The sequence below is a fragment of the Arachis stenosperma genome, chromosome 4, assembly GCF_014773155.1.
Source record: "Arachis stenosperma cultivar V10309 chromosome 4, arast.V10309.gnm1.PFL2, whole genome shotgun sequence".
NCBI classification, from domain to species: domain Eukaryota; kingdom Viridiplantae; phylum Streptophyta; class Magnoliopsida; order Fabales; family Fabaceae; genus Arachis; species Arachis stenosperma.
The window spans coordinates 131,141,916-131,157,956 of NC_080380.1; the positions used below are offsets into that span (position 1 = coordinate 131,141,916).

The following is a 16,041-nucleotide window of genomic DNA, read 5'->3' on the forward strand; positions in this document are numbered from 1 at the left end:
ATTTGTACTTTAGAGAGTAAAATGTAATCTTTTATTCTTGGTCCCACTTATAAAATAAATAGTAAAAAATCATACTTTATTCTCTAAAATAAAATTCAAAATTTAAAAAATCCAAATCTTTCTTTTTTGGTTCACTGGAAAATAAATTTTGTTTGTATATACGTTATAGGATTAGGTGTTAAAAGGTAGCCATGATAAATTCAAATTATTTTTTTGAACAAAGGATAAATTCAATTTAAAAACAAAATGGAAGCAAAAAGAATATTTGAATTGAAACTAAGACGCAAGAAATCCAAAAGTAGAAGAGAGAAAAAATCTCTTCCACATGCGTGAAACTTCATTAAACAAATGTTAAAAAATCTAATCCATGTCATACATTTCTATTTTCTAGCTACAGTGCCATCCAAGAAAGAATTCCTCCCTCTTACATATTTATCAAACCACGTTAAGTTTCTGACTTCCCAACGTGCATCCCGAAAGGTGCAACTCATGCAACTTTTAAGATTCACATTATATTACTATTTACCTACCCTGTCTCGTACAAGTTATGAAAAGCAACTGTCACTGATGCAGTATAATAGACACAACTGAATAGCAAAGATCAGCAATGCTGAACTTCAACTAGAGGACAAAATTGTTACTGTATCATTTTTCTTATAAAAGCTGTTGGACAACATTCTTGTAATCAAATAATAACAAACCTTAGGAAAAAAAAAATTTGAAATCCAAGGAACTAGGAGGGATAGTTCTACTTGTTTCCCGGCTAAGAATAATTTACATCATTCAGGATACTAAATCTTAAAACAAACAATTGCACTGTCTTTATATTTTGAGTTATTTTTTTTTTTCATGGACCAATGCCTTGCTCATGTATACCTCTCCATACTTGCCTACCAGCACAGTAAGATCAGATAAAACCTCAACATCAAACCAATTTAACTATCTTGAAAACTGTGAGGGGTGCTCAATTCTGCCAGAAAATCAAGTGAAGCTTCCAGGTTCTTATTTGAATGGTTAATTTCATAACCTGTTTTGTTAAGCTCACCAACACTATCACTTCACTTCTTTCAAAACACCCCCTTGGAAAAGCTACATTGGAAAAAATTTGAGCACCCAAAGCACAGGCATATCATCTTTCCTGCTCCTTAAGAGCTCACCCCTACAATCTCCAAAACATTCAAGCCTTGACCATGGCGTATTATGAATACACATTGCACTCACTTAAGAATTGGTTTTCTTTGTTGATAAACACCTTCCAATAGCTCTTATAATTTGGAATTCCCAGATCTAGCCAAGGTTTCATTTTCCCATTGTAGTGTAGCACTGGAGCTGTCTTAATGGAATTTGCATCAATTGCATAATCATGACCCAGTCCAGACAGAACCCAATCTTTGAGTGGATATATTTTATTATCAAAAGTGAGTAAACTTGCACGCCATGCAATAGAATTGGTTGATCCTTCTTGTGCACTCAACTATCAGAGGAAATAAAACAAAAATCAGTAACGTAAAATGCTCAGAGAGCAACATACTTCAATGAATATATTGATTAAGGACAACCATGGATAAATAATAGAAAGAAACTAGTAAGTTGGTTAAGTCACTCCAACGGATTTAAGTCTGGTAAAACGTTTGCTTAATACTCATACAATTACCCTAACAATTCCTATATTCATTTAACTATTTCCAATACTACTATTTTCTGCAGCAGTAGTAAAAGAAAATATTGCAGTGCAAATCCAATGAACTCAAATACTTACCTCTTTTATCAACCTTTGGTATGTTTGTGTAAGACTAAGCTCTCTCCACTTCACTAGGTCAATTATGTTCAACCCCGACATCCAAGCACAGGAATCTTGGTTGTAATCGTTCTTACCCAGATAACTTTTCAGCTGACCAAGCCTAACCGAGCAGAATTGCACTGCACCATTAACCTTTTCCCCCATGTCTTGGTTCCACAGAGATGACAGGTCTTGCTGAATAACAACATCATCATCCAGTACCACAACTTTCTTCAAATTGCTGAATATATCAGGAAGTAAATAATGTGAATGAGAAAAAATTGAGAAGTATTCTGTTCTAATCTGGTTATCAGCAGTGCGAAAAGAAACACGGAATTCCTCAGGCAAGGACAGTTGCAATGGATCCCCATTTTGGTTATCGAGATCAAGATGCTCGAAATTCAATACTTCAATGGCAGCATCCTTATACTTGTTCCTCAAGAACCAGAGCTTCATTGCATAATAATTTTGACCATCAGTCACCACATGAAAAACTTGCTTCCAGCTTTCCTGAAACATTTGTTCAGCAACAAGGGAAACTAAAATTACAACTGCTGAAATTGATGAATCCAAGATAACGATGCATGAAAAGAAACATAACATACTTGGGAATGAATTGAAGTGGAGTTGATAACTATGGATGCTGCAAGTACATTGGTAGAGAAAATAACATAATGGTGCAATGAAGAATCTGTAAACTTTTCTTTATCAGCCCTTTCTTCAGGTGAAGATTTGAAGTACTCAACAGTTAGTTTCAGCGCCAGGCAGTGAAGACTTTTTGGTGTTGTCTGGACATTAAGTTTATACAGGTAAGCACTCTGTTTCATGTGGAAGTTCGCTTCATCCTCAGTCAAGTCATATATTTGTCTCAATTTCTTGTCAACATTATTGCAATCCACTGGGACTGTTTTAGCTTTAGTTATTGTAATTTCCATCTTCTGTGACTTGTTCTCAATGCTGTAACAAAATACCACATAAAATTTATTGTGATCTTAGAGCAATTCATAAAGGAAAGAACACTAAAGGAGAAAGGAGAATTCGATCCAGAAAGGTAAGTTCCACAGCAATAGCTTCAGGTACAATGCAAAAAAGGGGGGCATATTAAACCCAAAGATACAATGGTTTCCAGAATAATATACTAGCCCAACCCAGCAATAGGCAAGGGAATCATATGTTGGTGATAAAGAATCACTATCATGGATTCACGACATACAATTGCTAGCATGTTTACTGAAGCACATGATTCAAATTGCAAATACTAATATTCAAACGACTTATAGTAGAACAAAATTTACATAAAAGTGTAAAAAGCTGATAGAAATGAATGCAGGTATACAAACCAGCTTTTAGTTATGTTTTGAGAGCAGAAGTTTTGCCCTATGATTTTACATTATTTTCTCCTCACTAGATTCAGTTTTGGTTGTCAAAAAGAAACACAAATCTTGTTGCTGATGTGCTTCGTTGATCACTTGGTTGGACAGGTAACCTAGAAAATTTAATAATTTCCTTCCAAATGTCAACTTCATTTGCAATGGGATGGGATGATATTTTTGGCATCCATTTTGATGTTCCATTCATAATATGTATAATGGTGCTTCTTTTTCTGGTGAAAAAGGGATTGGCATACATTTTCCATAACTTCAAAACATAGTATTTAGTTATTTTTGTTTTCTTTGCCAATTTGCATCGTTCTCTTTTCTAGTCAAGCGTGCTGATACAATCATGACTATCAATATTTCTTCTGCTGCTATTTGATTTAAGTTCAAATTTTATACATGTGCAAACATCGTATTCCAATAACTGATCAAGTAGAATGCAACCCAGGTAATTAAACCGGTAGAGAAAAGAAATACCACAAAAGAATAACAGCTTACAGTGGTGGAAGATCAGCATCTGTAGTGGATTCACTAAGCACATGCTCCAGATCTTGTATATTTTGTTTCATTTCTCGAGACAATTTGTCTTGTGCGGGGAGTTTTGCAATGCTCGGATAGTAAGCTCTAGCCACAAATAGTTGGTCTTTCAATTTCTTAATCATGGCATCTTTCATAACTTCTTTATGTTGTTTTTGCCACAGGCAATAGCTACCAAATGTGAGCTCACAAGACTTTCCACTTTCATCAGCCGGGGTTGTTTTAACGGGTGTGACTTGATTCATGTGGCCAGCTATAGCATTCTGTTGCAGAATTTAAATCAGTCAAACTAGCTGTATAAATAATAAGTTATGAAGAAGTTTGTCAGGCCGTTGTGTTTTTAGTTATTTAACTTAGCTTCTGAGTGTTATCACTTATCAGGTTGGTCTTTTACCAGCTGTAATGTTTTTGTACAGCAGTACTCAAGCTATATTATGTGTATAAATATGATGAATAAATTAGTGTTTTAAATTAATCTATTCCAAGGAATCATTAGTTTACTGGATTTCTTTTCCTTCTGTGTAAAGCACGTGATCTTTTCAAGAGATTTTCCTGAGACATCTTTATCGGTTGGAACGCTTCACTCTATTGATTTTTCTTTTTTCACCAGTTAGTTTTCATCTTGAAAATAGAATCTTTTCTCCCCCAACCTTTTTGTATACTTGTCTCTTCATCTCAATGACATTCTTCTTTTGTCAAACAAGGGAATTGTTTTTGTTTTTTGGGGGGGAGGGAGGGATGGTTGTGGTTGTGGTTGTGGTTGTGGATTAACTATCTTTTGGGGGGGGGGGGGGGGGGGGGATGGTTGTGGTTGTGGATTAACTATCTTGAGCAATCAATAAATCAGTGTTCAAAGTTTTATACAAAGGATAGTATTGTATGCGTACACTTGAAGTCAGAGGAGATTGCCGAACAACAATAGGTGGTGGAACATTAAATCCTGAAAAGAACTTTAGATTAGAAAAGAAGATGAAATAGAAGTGAAATATCACCTGAGCAGTCAATTACATAAAACTGAATGATACCTTTATGTTTATCATCACTGGAGACCCTATTGATGGTGCCATTCTTGTCTTCTCGAGGATAATTCTTGAGAACATCCTGAAGCAATTGCAAATGATAATCAATAATGCAACCAAAATATCTGGTTTCGGAGGATTCTTATGGTCTTTGTACTCTGTTTCCTTCTAATACTTTTATTACCAAGGCCCAAAAACAAGGATTGCATAGACAAAGCAGTGCATTTATATTCCCCAATTATATTATGGTCAAGGGATAAATAAGTCTTGTTTCTCTGGAGAACTTAAAAGGTTGAAGTAGACTTTAGGAAGAATAGAAGATATTAGGTCGACTAATATTATGATATTAATTAGTTTAGATCCTATCTAAATCGTAGCTTGTAATTCATCTTACATATCCAGTAAAATAGAACGAAAAGAAGAAAAAATAACCTAACACCAACCCAAAAAATAAGGATGCCAAAATAAAATTTAAATATAATAATTTAGAAATTTTTCGCGAACCTCATGAGTAGGGGTAACATTTATCTGCAAAAACTCATTCCCTGGAGGAGTGATATCCTTAAGCTATGCAAGCATAACAACCCCCTTGTGCCTAAGACTAGACATCTAGAATGTAAAGTTCATAAGATTGGACATTTGAGGCCGGCTCCAGAATAAAATATCAATCACAAGATAAACTCTAATACTATCTTAAGTTTGTGAACCTAACTCTACCCAAAACCTAGCTCGAGGGGAAGAAATGCTCCTATGCATAAGATGACTATCTTAACCATATCCTTCAGCAATGAGACCCAAAAATCAACATAAAACTAAAAGAACAGAGTCAAACTTTAAAAGTAAGCTCAATTTCGAGAAACATACATTCACTTGTCCTTAGCTCCTAAAAGTTACCTAATTCTGATGTTACTAATCTTCTCAACTAAGATAAATCGGTAAAATAAACCTTAAGATGACCATCATTTTAGATGCATTAATTAATAAAACCTTTGGTTCTCTATTATCAAGTCGTTTATCTTGCCAGCAGTTTCAAGTTTGTAGGCTTCTCGCCCTTATGTTATTCTTTCTCATAAAATGTGTGTTGCGTAGACCTATTTCTGAAACAATTAAAACTCTATCTTTTCAAGGTGTCCAATTTTCATGGAAAGTTTTATTTGGCAAATGTGGTGAAACACTGGGTATACACTATGCTTTGGAACAGTTGGTAAACATCATTAACCTCCAAGCCTGTCCCCACTAAAAATACACAAATAAATACTTCTCATTCATGAACAGGTATATATGAGGAAATCGATCATTTATACTCAATATTTTATCCTTAAATGCTCTGAATTAAGAAGTATAAAATTTAACCACCAGAGTATTATGCAGAGAACCTTTGGAAGTGTTGGCTCAAACTTTGTGATTAGTTCCTCCACATGCTTCGATTGATCTCCCTACAAAAGAAATTAAAGAAACATAACATTCATTTGGAATTCATGGGGATAACCAATATCATATGTTTTGGATGTCTTTGTTAAAAGTTCTTCAGGTTATGCACCGGCTATACATTAGTTTGGACTTCATTATTATCCTAAGAAAAAGATTAATTGTTCCCCCATTTTCTTCACTCTAGAAAATGCCCCATCATTCAATTAATACACGTCCATGATAAATGAAATCTTAAAACTACTTGCCCCACATTAATAAGTAGGGAACATCTGTAACCCGTTGACCACAATAAAAAAAAACGGCCACAATGACCTATGATGTTCCAAAGAAGATTGCTAGACAAATGTTGAATATACCTCAGTTCGATTGCGGTTATGGCTGGAATCATGCCGATCGAAGCTTTCAAGACCCTTACTCTGGTTTGAATAACCACGGACAAGAAGGCAAAAAACACATCAGCATCAACAACAAAATCAAGCATCACCTAGAAAAAACTGTTTATATCAAATGAATCAAAGCTACATTTAAATGCTTACCGATGGAGAACCTCTCTGTTCATATATATACCCTGCAAAAAAATAAAAAAATAAAAAAATCAGGCAGGCCACATCTTTTTGAGTGGAAGTTCCATAATTATAACCATGATCCAACAAAAACCATTCCAAACAAATAGAGCTTTACAGGTACAAGAAAAGGTCGGATACATATTATACAGCACTTCTAAACGATTCACATTGTCATAACACAGACAAGTAAATTCCGCTAACACTTATGAACCAGTAAATTCCGCTAACACACCCACATAAAAACAGTTTAGCACCAACAAATTGAAACTAAAAGCCTACAGTGTCAAATTCCACTACTGTAAGATACATAATCATATACACACATTATAGTTTCCAAAGTAGAACCAAACGTTGGATCTGCAGTACACTGCATTTGCGAACGATGTGCAGTATCATAACACACTGAAGTTACAAGCTAGTTAATTCAAGATTACCGCTAACATTTACACCTAAAGTTTCAAATTCCACTACACTAAGACACATAATTACGAAGACGCATCACAGTTTGGGAACCATAAAAAAAGTTGGATCTACATTATAGTTCATCAAAACTCAGAGAGACACAAAGTTAAAGCCTGGAATTCCGCTACGCCAAGACAACACAATCACGAACACACATACAAGCTTCTGGAATCAGAATAGAAAGGAGTTGGATCTAGAGTGCATTGCATTTTGCGAAGTGAGATCGGTGCGGATCTCGCGGGAACAATGAATGCGGGGAAGAGAGAGAGGAGAGAGAATGTAACGGATCTCGGCGAGTTTGGAATGGATCAAGAGAAGAGAGAGTGAGAGTGTTACCGGAAGAGTGGAAACCGTTGTGGAGGCCGAGGAGGAAGACGAGTGGGACGAGCATGGAGAGAATGACGAGGCCGAGAACCGCAATCACGAACCCTCGCCACCGCCTCTTCGCCGGAACTGAGTAAGAAGGAACCGCGCCCATGGCACCACCTCCACCACCGCTCTTCATCTTCTTCGTGTTTGCGTGTTCCTGTTTGTGTTCCTCTCTTTCCGTGCTTCTTCCTTCCCTTTACTCTCTTCTTCTTCTTCTCCTCCTCTGTGCGTGTTTCTCTCTCTTGATGAGCTTTTTATTTTTCTTATTATTTTTTTTAATTTCTTTTTGCTAATGACTTCTTTTTCTTCTTTTCTTAATTAATTAATTAGTAAATATAAATAAAATAATTAATCAAGAGTGTATGAGTGTAGCAGTAATATAAACTATAATCACAAGTGGCGAATTTAGTTTAGCATAATCATTAATTGATGTAATGAATCCGAAGCACACATCTAGAATGAAAGTAACCAACATGGTTCCAATTGGGCACTCTCACTTTCAATTCACCTCCACCTCACCCTTATGCCTTATCAATCATTTGCTATGCCTCCAACTCTCTGTGTCTGCCTTACCTCATAAATATTAAATAAACATAGATTTGGGTCCATGAGATAATTTTTTTTTATATTATTATTGAACCACTAAAATCCGAACTTAATAATTATCTTCTTGTCTTTTGTTTTCATAAGGATTTGAAAATCTAAATAGTTTACACTAATTTGTTATTTATTTTTCTAGTCATAACCATACTATTTTAAAATCATGCTACGTAAATATTAAAAATTAATTATCAGCTATTATATAAAAATATGTATAAAACAAATAATTTTTTTATACTCATATTTATAATCAAATTTCACAAATAATATGATAAAATTAACTTCACCATTATAATAAAGTTTATATTTATAATCAAAATATAAACAAAAATACAAAATTATATTAGTAGGTGTCTTTTAATATTCATAAAATATTTGATTATTTCATTGTAAAAATATTTGAGTATTCTCTAAAAAAATTATGATTATTTTAGTAGTTAGTTGTTCAAAAAAAAAATATATAACATGTATAAATATACATAAATATATAATGACTGATTTTGTAATTATTTTTTATATTTTATAAATATTTTAATTTTCTTTTTCTTATTGAAATTTGTGATTTTTTCATTTTTGTTGTTCTCTTTAAGAATGCTGTTTATTATACCTTTTGTAATATTTTTGTTCTAATACTTTTTTAATGATATCTCAAATTGGTCTCTAAAATTTATTGTCTTGGATAAATTAGTCCTTAATAAAAATAATTGAGAAAGTAGTCCCTAATTTTTTAGAATATTACATTTTTGAAACTTTTTCATTAACAAAATTCCAAAATCTTAAAACATGCCAATATAAAATTTTTAGTGTTGTTCGTGTATGACTCAAAGATCTGATGTATAGCTGATCCAAATGAGATTCAACCAGCACTTCTCTTTTGATGGAAGAGATACCTTGGTGATGTAAACCGCAGAGTATATGTACCTATAAAAGTATTTTGACATTTTTTTTAGCCAAAAATAGAATTGAGGCTCAAACTCATGATCTCTAGATGAATATGGAAAAACTATGTCATCTGAGTTATAGTTCGTTACATATTTTGACGGGTAAAAAACGTATTTAAGCCAAGGAAAGGATCTTGTTACACAAATCAGCCAAACAGAGATCTGATTCATCAATCAACCAAAACATATTTTAATGTAATTCGAAGCAACTTGTCTCGAATTACAATCCTACATAATTCGAAACAATATAGTTCGAATTATGCCCAAGCTTTGTGTATAGGTAATTCGAAGCTACTTGCTTCGAATTACAAAAGCATAATTCGAAGAAGCTTCATTCGAATTACTAGTAGAACGTGATGTCTAAGTAATTCGAATGAGTCTGTTTTGATCTATCTATAAATAAAATTTGGACTATTAAATTTAATACAAAATCAACCTATATAAATACTAATAAAAAATTTTTGTAATAAAAAGAGTACTTAACTTATCAATTTTTATGTTATTTTTAAGTTAATAAATAAATAAATATTAATTTTTATTATAATAATAAAGAATTATAGCATACTAAAATAAGATACTAGAAAAAATATTATATAATATAAAAAAATATACTAAAAAAAGTATAAAACAAGATTATAACAAATTAATTTTAGTATAAAATGAGTATGAAAAAATTATGCCATCTGAGTTATAGTTCGTTGGCATATTTTGACACTCTTAAGACATCAATGATTATAATCAATTTCAACTTTGAGACATTTTCACTACTTACTACTTTTAATTACTTGAAGAGCAACAATAAATGCCTACCCAAGTCATTGTTTCTTAGTACTAACTATGGGAATTTAGCAAGTCAATGTTACTGGATTGAGTTTCCATCCACTATACCAAGAAAACATAAAATCTCGCTAACGATAAGAAAGTCGTTAGTCGTGTATTTAATTGGACAACTTTATAGTTTAAATTCTAAAACTTACTTCTCATTAGGTAAACAATCACTGCATTATGTTACTCCTTACTAGTGTAATGTCATATTGAATTTGGTCAAGCCATAAATCATTACCTATTAATGACACAATTTTGTTCAATCCAAATCATACCCAAAGAAAACTGATACTTGCACGATTGGTTTACTAAATGAAATATAGATCGTACACTCTTGAGTCTTGTCAAATAGCTTTCTTTTGGAACATGGATAAGGAGCATTCTATTAATGGAATTTATTTTAAGGCATTCTTTCACCCTCTTTCATGGAGTCAATATTTTGTGTTTCATGGAGATCTCATTCATTGAGAGAGAGAGAGAGAGAGGACAAGACCATGGAGAAAACAAAAATTAACCCTTACAAAAAATAAAAAATAAAGGGAAAAAAAAGGAAGGGGAGACCAAGAGAGCTTGACAAAGTCAACAAACACATGGGGTAAATGACTCGTGAATGGAAGATATTTAATTATTTACAACAAAAACAACAATAACAAAATCTTATTCCATTAGCTGGACGGCTATATGGATCAATCAACGTCATTGAACCCTATTATATATCATATTCACAGTGAGACTGTTTACACACGGATCTTTTTTTATTACCTTATGTATCATGTTTGCAGATATTTACAACAATGACTCAGAAGAAAAAATTAAAAAATGTGTATGACCAATAACTAGTAAAAAAGAAAAAGAAAAATTGAACAACAGAAGAATCCTCATCATACAGTTCCTAATCCTGTTACAAGGATATTTTTTAACACGTCTACCCTCTCCAGATCCCCTCACCCAGAAAAAGTCTAGTACACTAATTGTTCGTAATCCAAACTGAGAAAGCTATATCATTTCCGGGAATTGAATACATTTACAGGTCAAAACCTTCATCTGAAATTCGGACAAGAGCCCCTCGCAAAAGAACAACATTGATCATACCTGTACAAACAAATTGCCGCCTATGAGATCAGATTATTTACAAGCTGTGGCAATGTTAGCTCTCAGCACTCTTGGGAGTCGAAGTCGGGTCTTAATGGATACTCAAGACCCTGAAGAGCTGGCATCCTTCGTATATCTTCTTCCGCATAAGCAGGGATAAACCAGTATCTCTTGTCTGTCCCAAAAACCTGGTTCCAAGCACCATCATAAATATAGATCAGAATGTAGAAGCTTCAAGATTCTAAATTAATATTGATAGGCTGAGGAGCTCTAGCCATCATGTATATAAAACATAGAATAAAAAATATATAATTAGGTCAGTAGGAAATATAAAACTCCATGTCATGTTGACAAATGTTTTCATCATCAGCTATAATTTTGGGAGGGGGAGCATCATAATTTCCTATTTCCACATATCCAGGTATACCTGCAAGTTTGTTCCTGATGCAGCAATATCCTATATTATTCCTATCGAGAAGATAGCATAACTTTTCAGTCCCTGCCATTTTTATAACCTTAAACTATTATCTATATATCAGTACCTTTTTAGCTAATTTGGAATGCTTTCTCCACAGTTTGTTCTGGTGCCATTGGATTAATTAGTGTGAGATTTGTGAATGTGAACATTAAAACATGAGCTAAAACTAATTATCAAAGAATTTATTTTTTGGGGTATCAATTTAAAATCAACCTAAAATAAATCTAAAAAAGAAATTAAAAATAAACAGTGCCCAGTATGATAAAAGAATAAGATGCAAAGACCTGTTCAAAATTTTTTCTAGTACCAAGGTCATAACGCCATTTTGGAGTAGTTTTCTTCTCGTATGCCTTCTCACAACAAGAAAAAGAACTGTGTTAGTACCCATTATCCTCTAATAACGATCAGAATTTCCAAAAACTACAAAGAAGAAAGACAGGAATATTTTCACAATAAGCAATTCATAGGTGCACAGACACCCAAATGGCATTTATCTTTGTCAAAATGGCTAGTTCATGCAGCTTCAAAGATTCACAACTTTGAATGTGCTAGCTTTTTTCCATTGCGAGCTTCTAGAACTGATTTTGGGACATCAGAATAAAATTTGCCTTTTTATGTTGTGATTCATGACCTCCAAAATCAATTCATACCTCTAGAATTGAACATGGAGAAGTAACAAATTTTTACTTTTTGTCAAAATCACTTCTAGAAAAGCTACCAAATATAGATCACTTTTCTTCAAAATCAATTCTACAAAAGTGGAACGAAACACAGACAGATATTGTCATCTAGCTAAATAGTTTATTACTTTATTCTGGGTAAAAGACCAGAAGAACGAAAGGGATTACTTTCCCAAGAAAGGAATAAGACCCCAGTAGTGCAAACAAGTTCATAAGTTTAGGGTTTAGATATCCAAAGTTAAAGAGGGAACAAAACTCATGAAACATGCAAAACTTTACCTCAATAGTAGTTGTATTTGCAGCTACTAGTGATAGGTGCATGATTAGAAATCCGAAGACACTCAACGAAAAGGCCAGATTCAAAACTGCAATTAATTCAACAGTGTTATAAAATTCAAACACAAAATGAACAGCTAAATCAGAAAGCATGTTTTAAAATTGAAAACTCTACCAAAAGTAAGGAAAGTTGTGGCAAGTGTGCCAGGTGTTCCAGGAATTTCTTCATCAGTAAAGAATGCTATGAAATATGGCAGTAATGATATAGTCACAAGAGTAGTCTCAAGAAAGGTGTAAAACTGCAATAAGATGTAAGATAATAATATAATTACTATAAGACATTTGATACCAGGAGCTTAAAAATTATGCAACAACTTCAAAGCCATTCATTTTATGGTTATAGTAATAGGACAGGTCGAAAGAATATAAAGCTTACTATGCTCAAATAATCTGACAACATAAATTAAGCCTAAACCATTATTCATCTCAATTGTCAAGAGTGCTTTTAAGGTACCAACTCTATACTGTCACAAAAACACAAGTTCCACTTCAATGTACCACTATCAAAATGTATATGAATATCAACATGACAATCCACAAAATGAGTACCATCCAAGTCAATATGAATAAAGTTGATCTGCATTTCAAATATTCAATAGCAGAGAAAGATATTTTAAGTAGAAAAAAGAAAGGCAAGTTTCTACAACCATGCCAAACATAAGCAATGCACAACCACCCAAGAACCAGAAGCTCTATAAATAACAAAAATCATCTATGAAAATGTACACAATATAATGGACATCATATTATTATTATCTCAGAAGTCAGGATGTTAAAAGTAAAGAAATTAGGATTTTTCTAGATTACTTGTTCCATACCAAGAATAGAATGAAATACTTGTAATTTAGAGCACCGACACAGTTGACTACCCAGATACAATGGTGGTCCATCTTCAGCACACAACGCCCACCTGGTATCAATCAGACAACAGAAGGAACAAACTTATATTCACTAGCTTCAATGTGGAAATACAAAAAACAGAAACTTTCACATGTCAAAACTCACAAACAGAGCAATGATGGCATCGAGCTGGCTTAGGCTGACTACACTTCCGGCAATACCGGATCAGCTGGTTTGAAGGATCAGATTGCAAATTACTTAATTCTACCCCATTTAATGGGTCAGCCTCTCCTCTCTCTTCATCAACTACAGGCCTCCAGTTAGGCGGTACAATACCCGGATCCGTAAACACAACAGCAAAGTAACACCACAATAACATAACCAGCTGCATAATCACACAATGAAACTTCAGAACTATCACCACCATTCAGTCCACACAGTAAAAGACACAAGTAAACAACCAGTGATTAGCCTCTAATTAATTATTCCAATTATTTAGAGAAACTGCACTCCTGAATTTGATAAAAAGGCCAAAGAGTAAGAGTTCCCAATTAAGTTAGGGAAAAAATTCCAACTACTTCAAACTCCCTAGTAAACTCAAGCATTTGAAAATTCACAATTCAGAATCATAATCAAAACAGTTTAAGTGACAAGCTAAATTTCAACTGATACACAACACAATTCAAATCAAATTCAATAATCAAATGCCTAATATGCTAAACTGCAGAACAAAAAAATCAATGTTAATTAGTTTTTCTAGCATACCAAAGAATGAAACAAGATCAACACAGCGAGGGAAGAAGAAAGAGAAGCAATGCCACCGGAATTATACAAAGCAGGTCCAAAATTAGTCAACACAACCGCATAATAGGAAACACCAACGACCCCAAGGACCAAGAGGATCATAACAGAGCCAAGTCCACGCAGAGAAGTGCAGAACTTGAACACGTTCCAAGCCATGAAAGCACCAGATCTATGCATCTTTTGATTTTTTTTTTTTTTTTTTGAACAGAAGAACCCTACACTACACTTCAATTCAGCTAAAAAAAAGTAATTTGCGGATCAGAGAAGCATAACGGCGACGCAGCGGGGGGCAAGAGGACCGGTGGTTTCGTCAGAAGAAGGGAAGAAACACACGCGGTACGCGAGTTTTTGCTTGCGCTGTGTATCTTCTCTTCTCTCTTGTGTGGGTTAAAGGGTTCGGGAAAATTAACTAGTAATTAAGGCTTCGGTTTTGATGTCCCAAAATATGTGGATCATTAAATGATGTAATAAAATAAATATTATTTAATTAATTAATTTTATAAATTAAATAATTAAATAATATATTTTATATTTTATTTAATTTTATATTTTATAAATTATTATTTTATTATTCATTTTATTTTATTCAAGATTTTGAAAACCGGTTTGAATTGGTCGGTCAAACCAGTTAAACCATAAACCATTGCTAAATATAATTCAAACAAAAAAACCAACAAATTTGAAAATCGACATTGGACTGTTGAACCGGCAGGAAATCGATCGGTCGAACTGAACTGTGACCCAGTCGGTTTTTGAATTTTAACAAAAATGATTGCGTTTCGTCGTGCAAGGATGGGCAACCCTATATTCCCTAACCCCTCTTCCCTTTACTCTCCAACTTCCACAACGCGAAGCAACAGTCCAGACTTCAATCCCAATTCGTCTCCACCTCATTGAAACCGCTGACACAAGTCCGTCCAGCCACCGCCACCGTCCCAACTTCGAGCTTCAAAGGCAGCGACGCAACGTCCGTCTAGCCACCACCATTTGCGCTTCAAAAATCGAAGCCACCGTCACCGGTCTTGTCTCCTGCCTTCGTCGCAGGTGATGCGTGAGCATCTTCTCTATCTTTTCTTAGTGAATTTGTATTCAAATTGTTGAGTTTAATCAAGATTTAATTACCTTTAACCACTATGAATGCTACTTTGAGTTGTATCACAATTTCTGTTTATTTCAGGTAGCATTTGGATGGATTTGACGAAATTTTGTAGCAGAAAAGGAAGAAAGCGAATGATGCTGTCAACCCCAACCTCCTTGCACTCAAACAAAAATAACTTGAGTTATAGAGGTCCAATTGACATGATTTCAACAGCATTGGAAATTTAACTTTCAGAGCTTTCCAACAATATATAATAGTATACTCTTTTCTTCCATTTCACTCTGCCTCCTCCACGCTGAACTTGAGCTTTCTCAAGTTCAGCGTGGAGTCCAACGCACAAAGGAAGAAGCACACATCATCCACGCTGAACTTGGGAATTCCCAAGTTCAGCGTGCACTCAAGGAATGCACAAAAGGGACATACTGCCTCATCCATGCTGAATTTGAGAATTTTCAAGTTCAGCGTGGATCCTAATAACCCACATGATCCCCACGCTACACTTGAAGGCCTATGAAAATTATTATTTATTCTGATTAAGCTTTAAAATTATTTTAAATAGGAAAAGATATTATTTAGTTTTTAGGAAATATAATTTACATTAATTAGGATTAGATATAAAAGGGAAAAAGAATTAGCCCTTTGGGCTCTTCTCTTCTTTTCTACCTCATTCTGAAAATTACAATTTTTACGAATCCTAGTTTTCTCTTTGAGCCATGAGCAACTAAACCTCCACTGTTAAGGTTAGGAGCTCTGTCTATTGTATGGATTGATATTATTATTTTTCTATTTTAATTTATGGGCTGACT

General features: G+C 33.9%; 2 protein-coding genes across 2 annotated transcripts; both read right to left on the reverse strand.

Annotated features, from left to right (window-relative positions):
• Positions 1–402: 402 nt before the first annotated feature.
• On the reverse strand, positions 403–7,796 carry LOC130974989 (probable galacturonosyltransferase 7). Its single transcript, XM_057899824.1, has 10 exons — positions 7,508–7,796; positions 6,680–6,711; positions 6,500–6,559; positions 6,089–6,148; positions 4,719–4,794; positions 4,581–4,633; positions 3,655–3,956; positions 2,386–2,737; positions 1,760–2,290; positions 403–1,474 (listed from the first exon to the last, which is right to left on the reverse strand). Exons 1-10 carry the CDS (start codon positions 7,674–7,676, stop codon positions 1,199–1,201), a joined length of 1,911 nt encoding a protein of 636 aa, XP_057755807.1. The 5' UTR covers positions 7,677–7,796; the 3' UTR covers positions 403–1,198.
• A 2,732-nt stretch (positions 7,797–10,528) lies between these two features.
• Positions 10,529–14,551, reverse strand: LOC130973000 (probable protein S-acyltransferase 14). The gene is made up of 7 exons (XM_057897363.1): positions 14,098–14,551; positions 13,498–13,717; positions 13,311–13,402; positions 12,608–12,731; positions 12,436–12,521; positions 11,761–11,826; positions 10,529–11,186 (listed from the first exon to the last, which is right to left on the reverse strand). The coding sequence occupies exons 1-7, from the start codon at positions 14,311–14,313 to the stop codon at positions 11,061–11,063; spliced, it is 930 nt and encodes a 309-aa protein (XP_057753346.1). The 5' UTR covers positions 14,314–14,551; the 3' UTR covers positions 10,529–11,060.
• Positions 14,552–16,041: the final 1,490 nt, after the last annotated feature.

Coding starts and splice junctions, on each gene's coding strand:
- LOC130974989 (XM_057899824.1), bottom strand. CDS start 7,676: ATGAAGAGCGGTGGTGGAGGTGGTGCCATGGGCGCGGTTCCTTCTTAC. Junction 6,560..6,679: donor AACAGAGAGGTTCTCCATCG/GTAAGCATTTAA, acceptor TATTCAAACCAG/AGTAAGGGTCTTGAAAGCTT. Junction 1,475..1,759: donor ACCAAAGGTTGATAAAAGAG/GTAAGTATTTGA, acceptor TTCCTCTGATAG/TTGAGTGCACAAGAAGGATC.
- LOC130973000 (XM_057897363.1), bottom strand. CDS start 14,313: ATGCATAGATCTGGTGCTTTCATGGCTTGGAACGTGTTCAAGTTCTGC. Junction 12,522..12,607: donor CACAACTTTCCTTACTTTTG/GTAGAGTTTTCA, acceptor AATTAATTGCAG/TTTTGAATCTGGCCTTTTCG. Junction 11,187..11,760: donor CTAGAAAAAATTTTGAACAG/GTCTTTGCATCT, acceptor GCTTGGAACCAG/GTTTTTGGGACAGACAAGAG.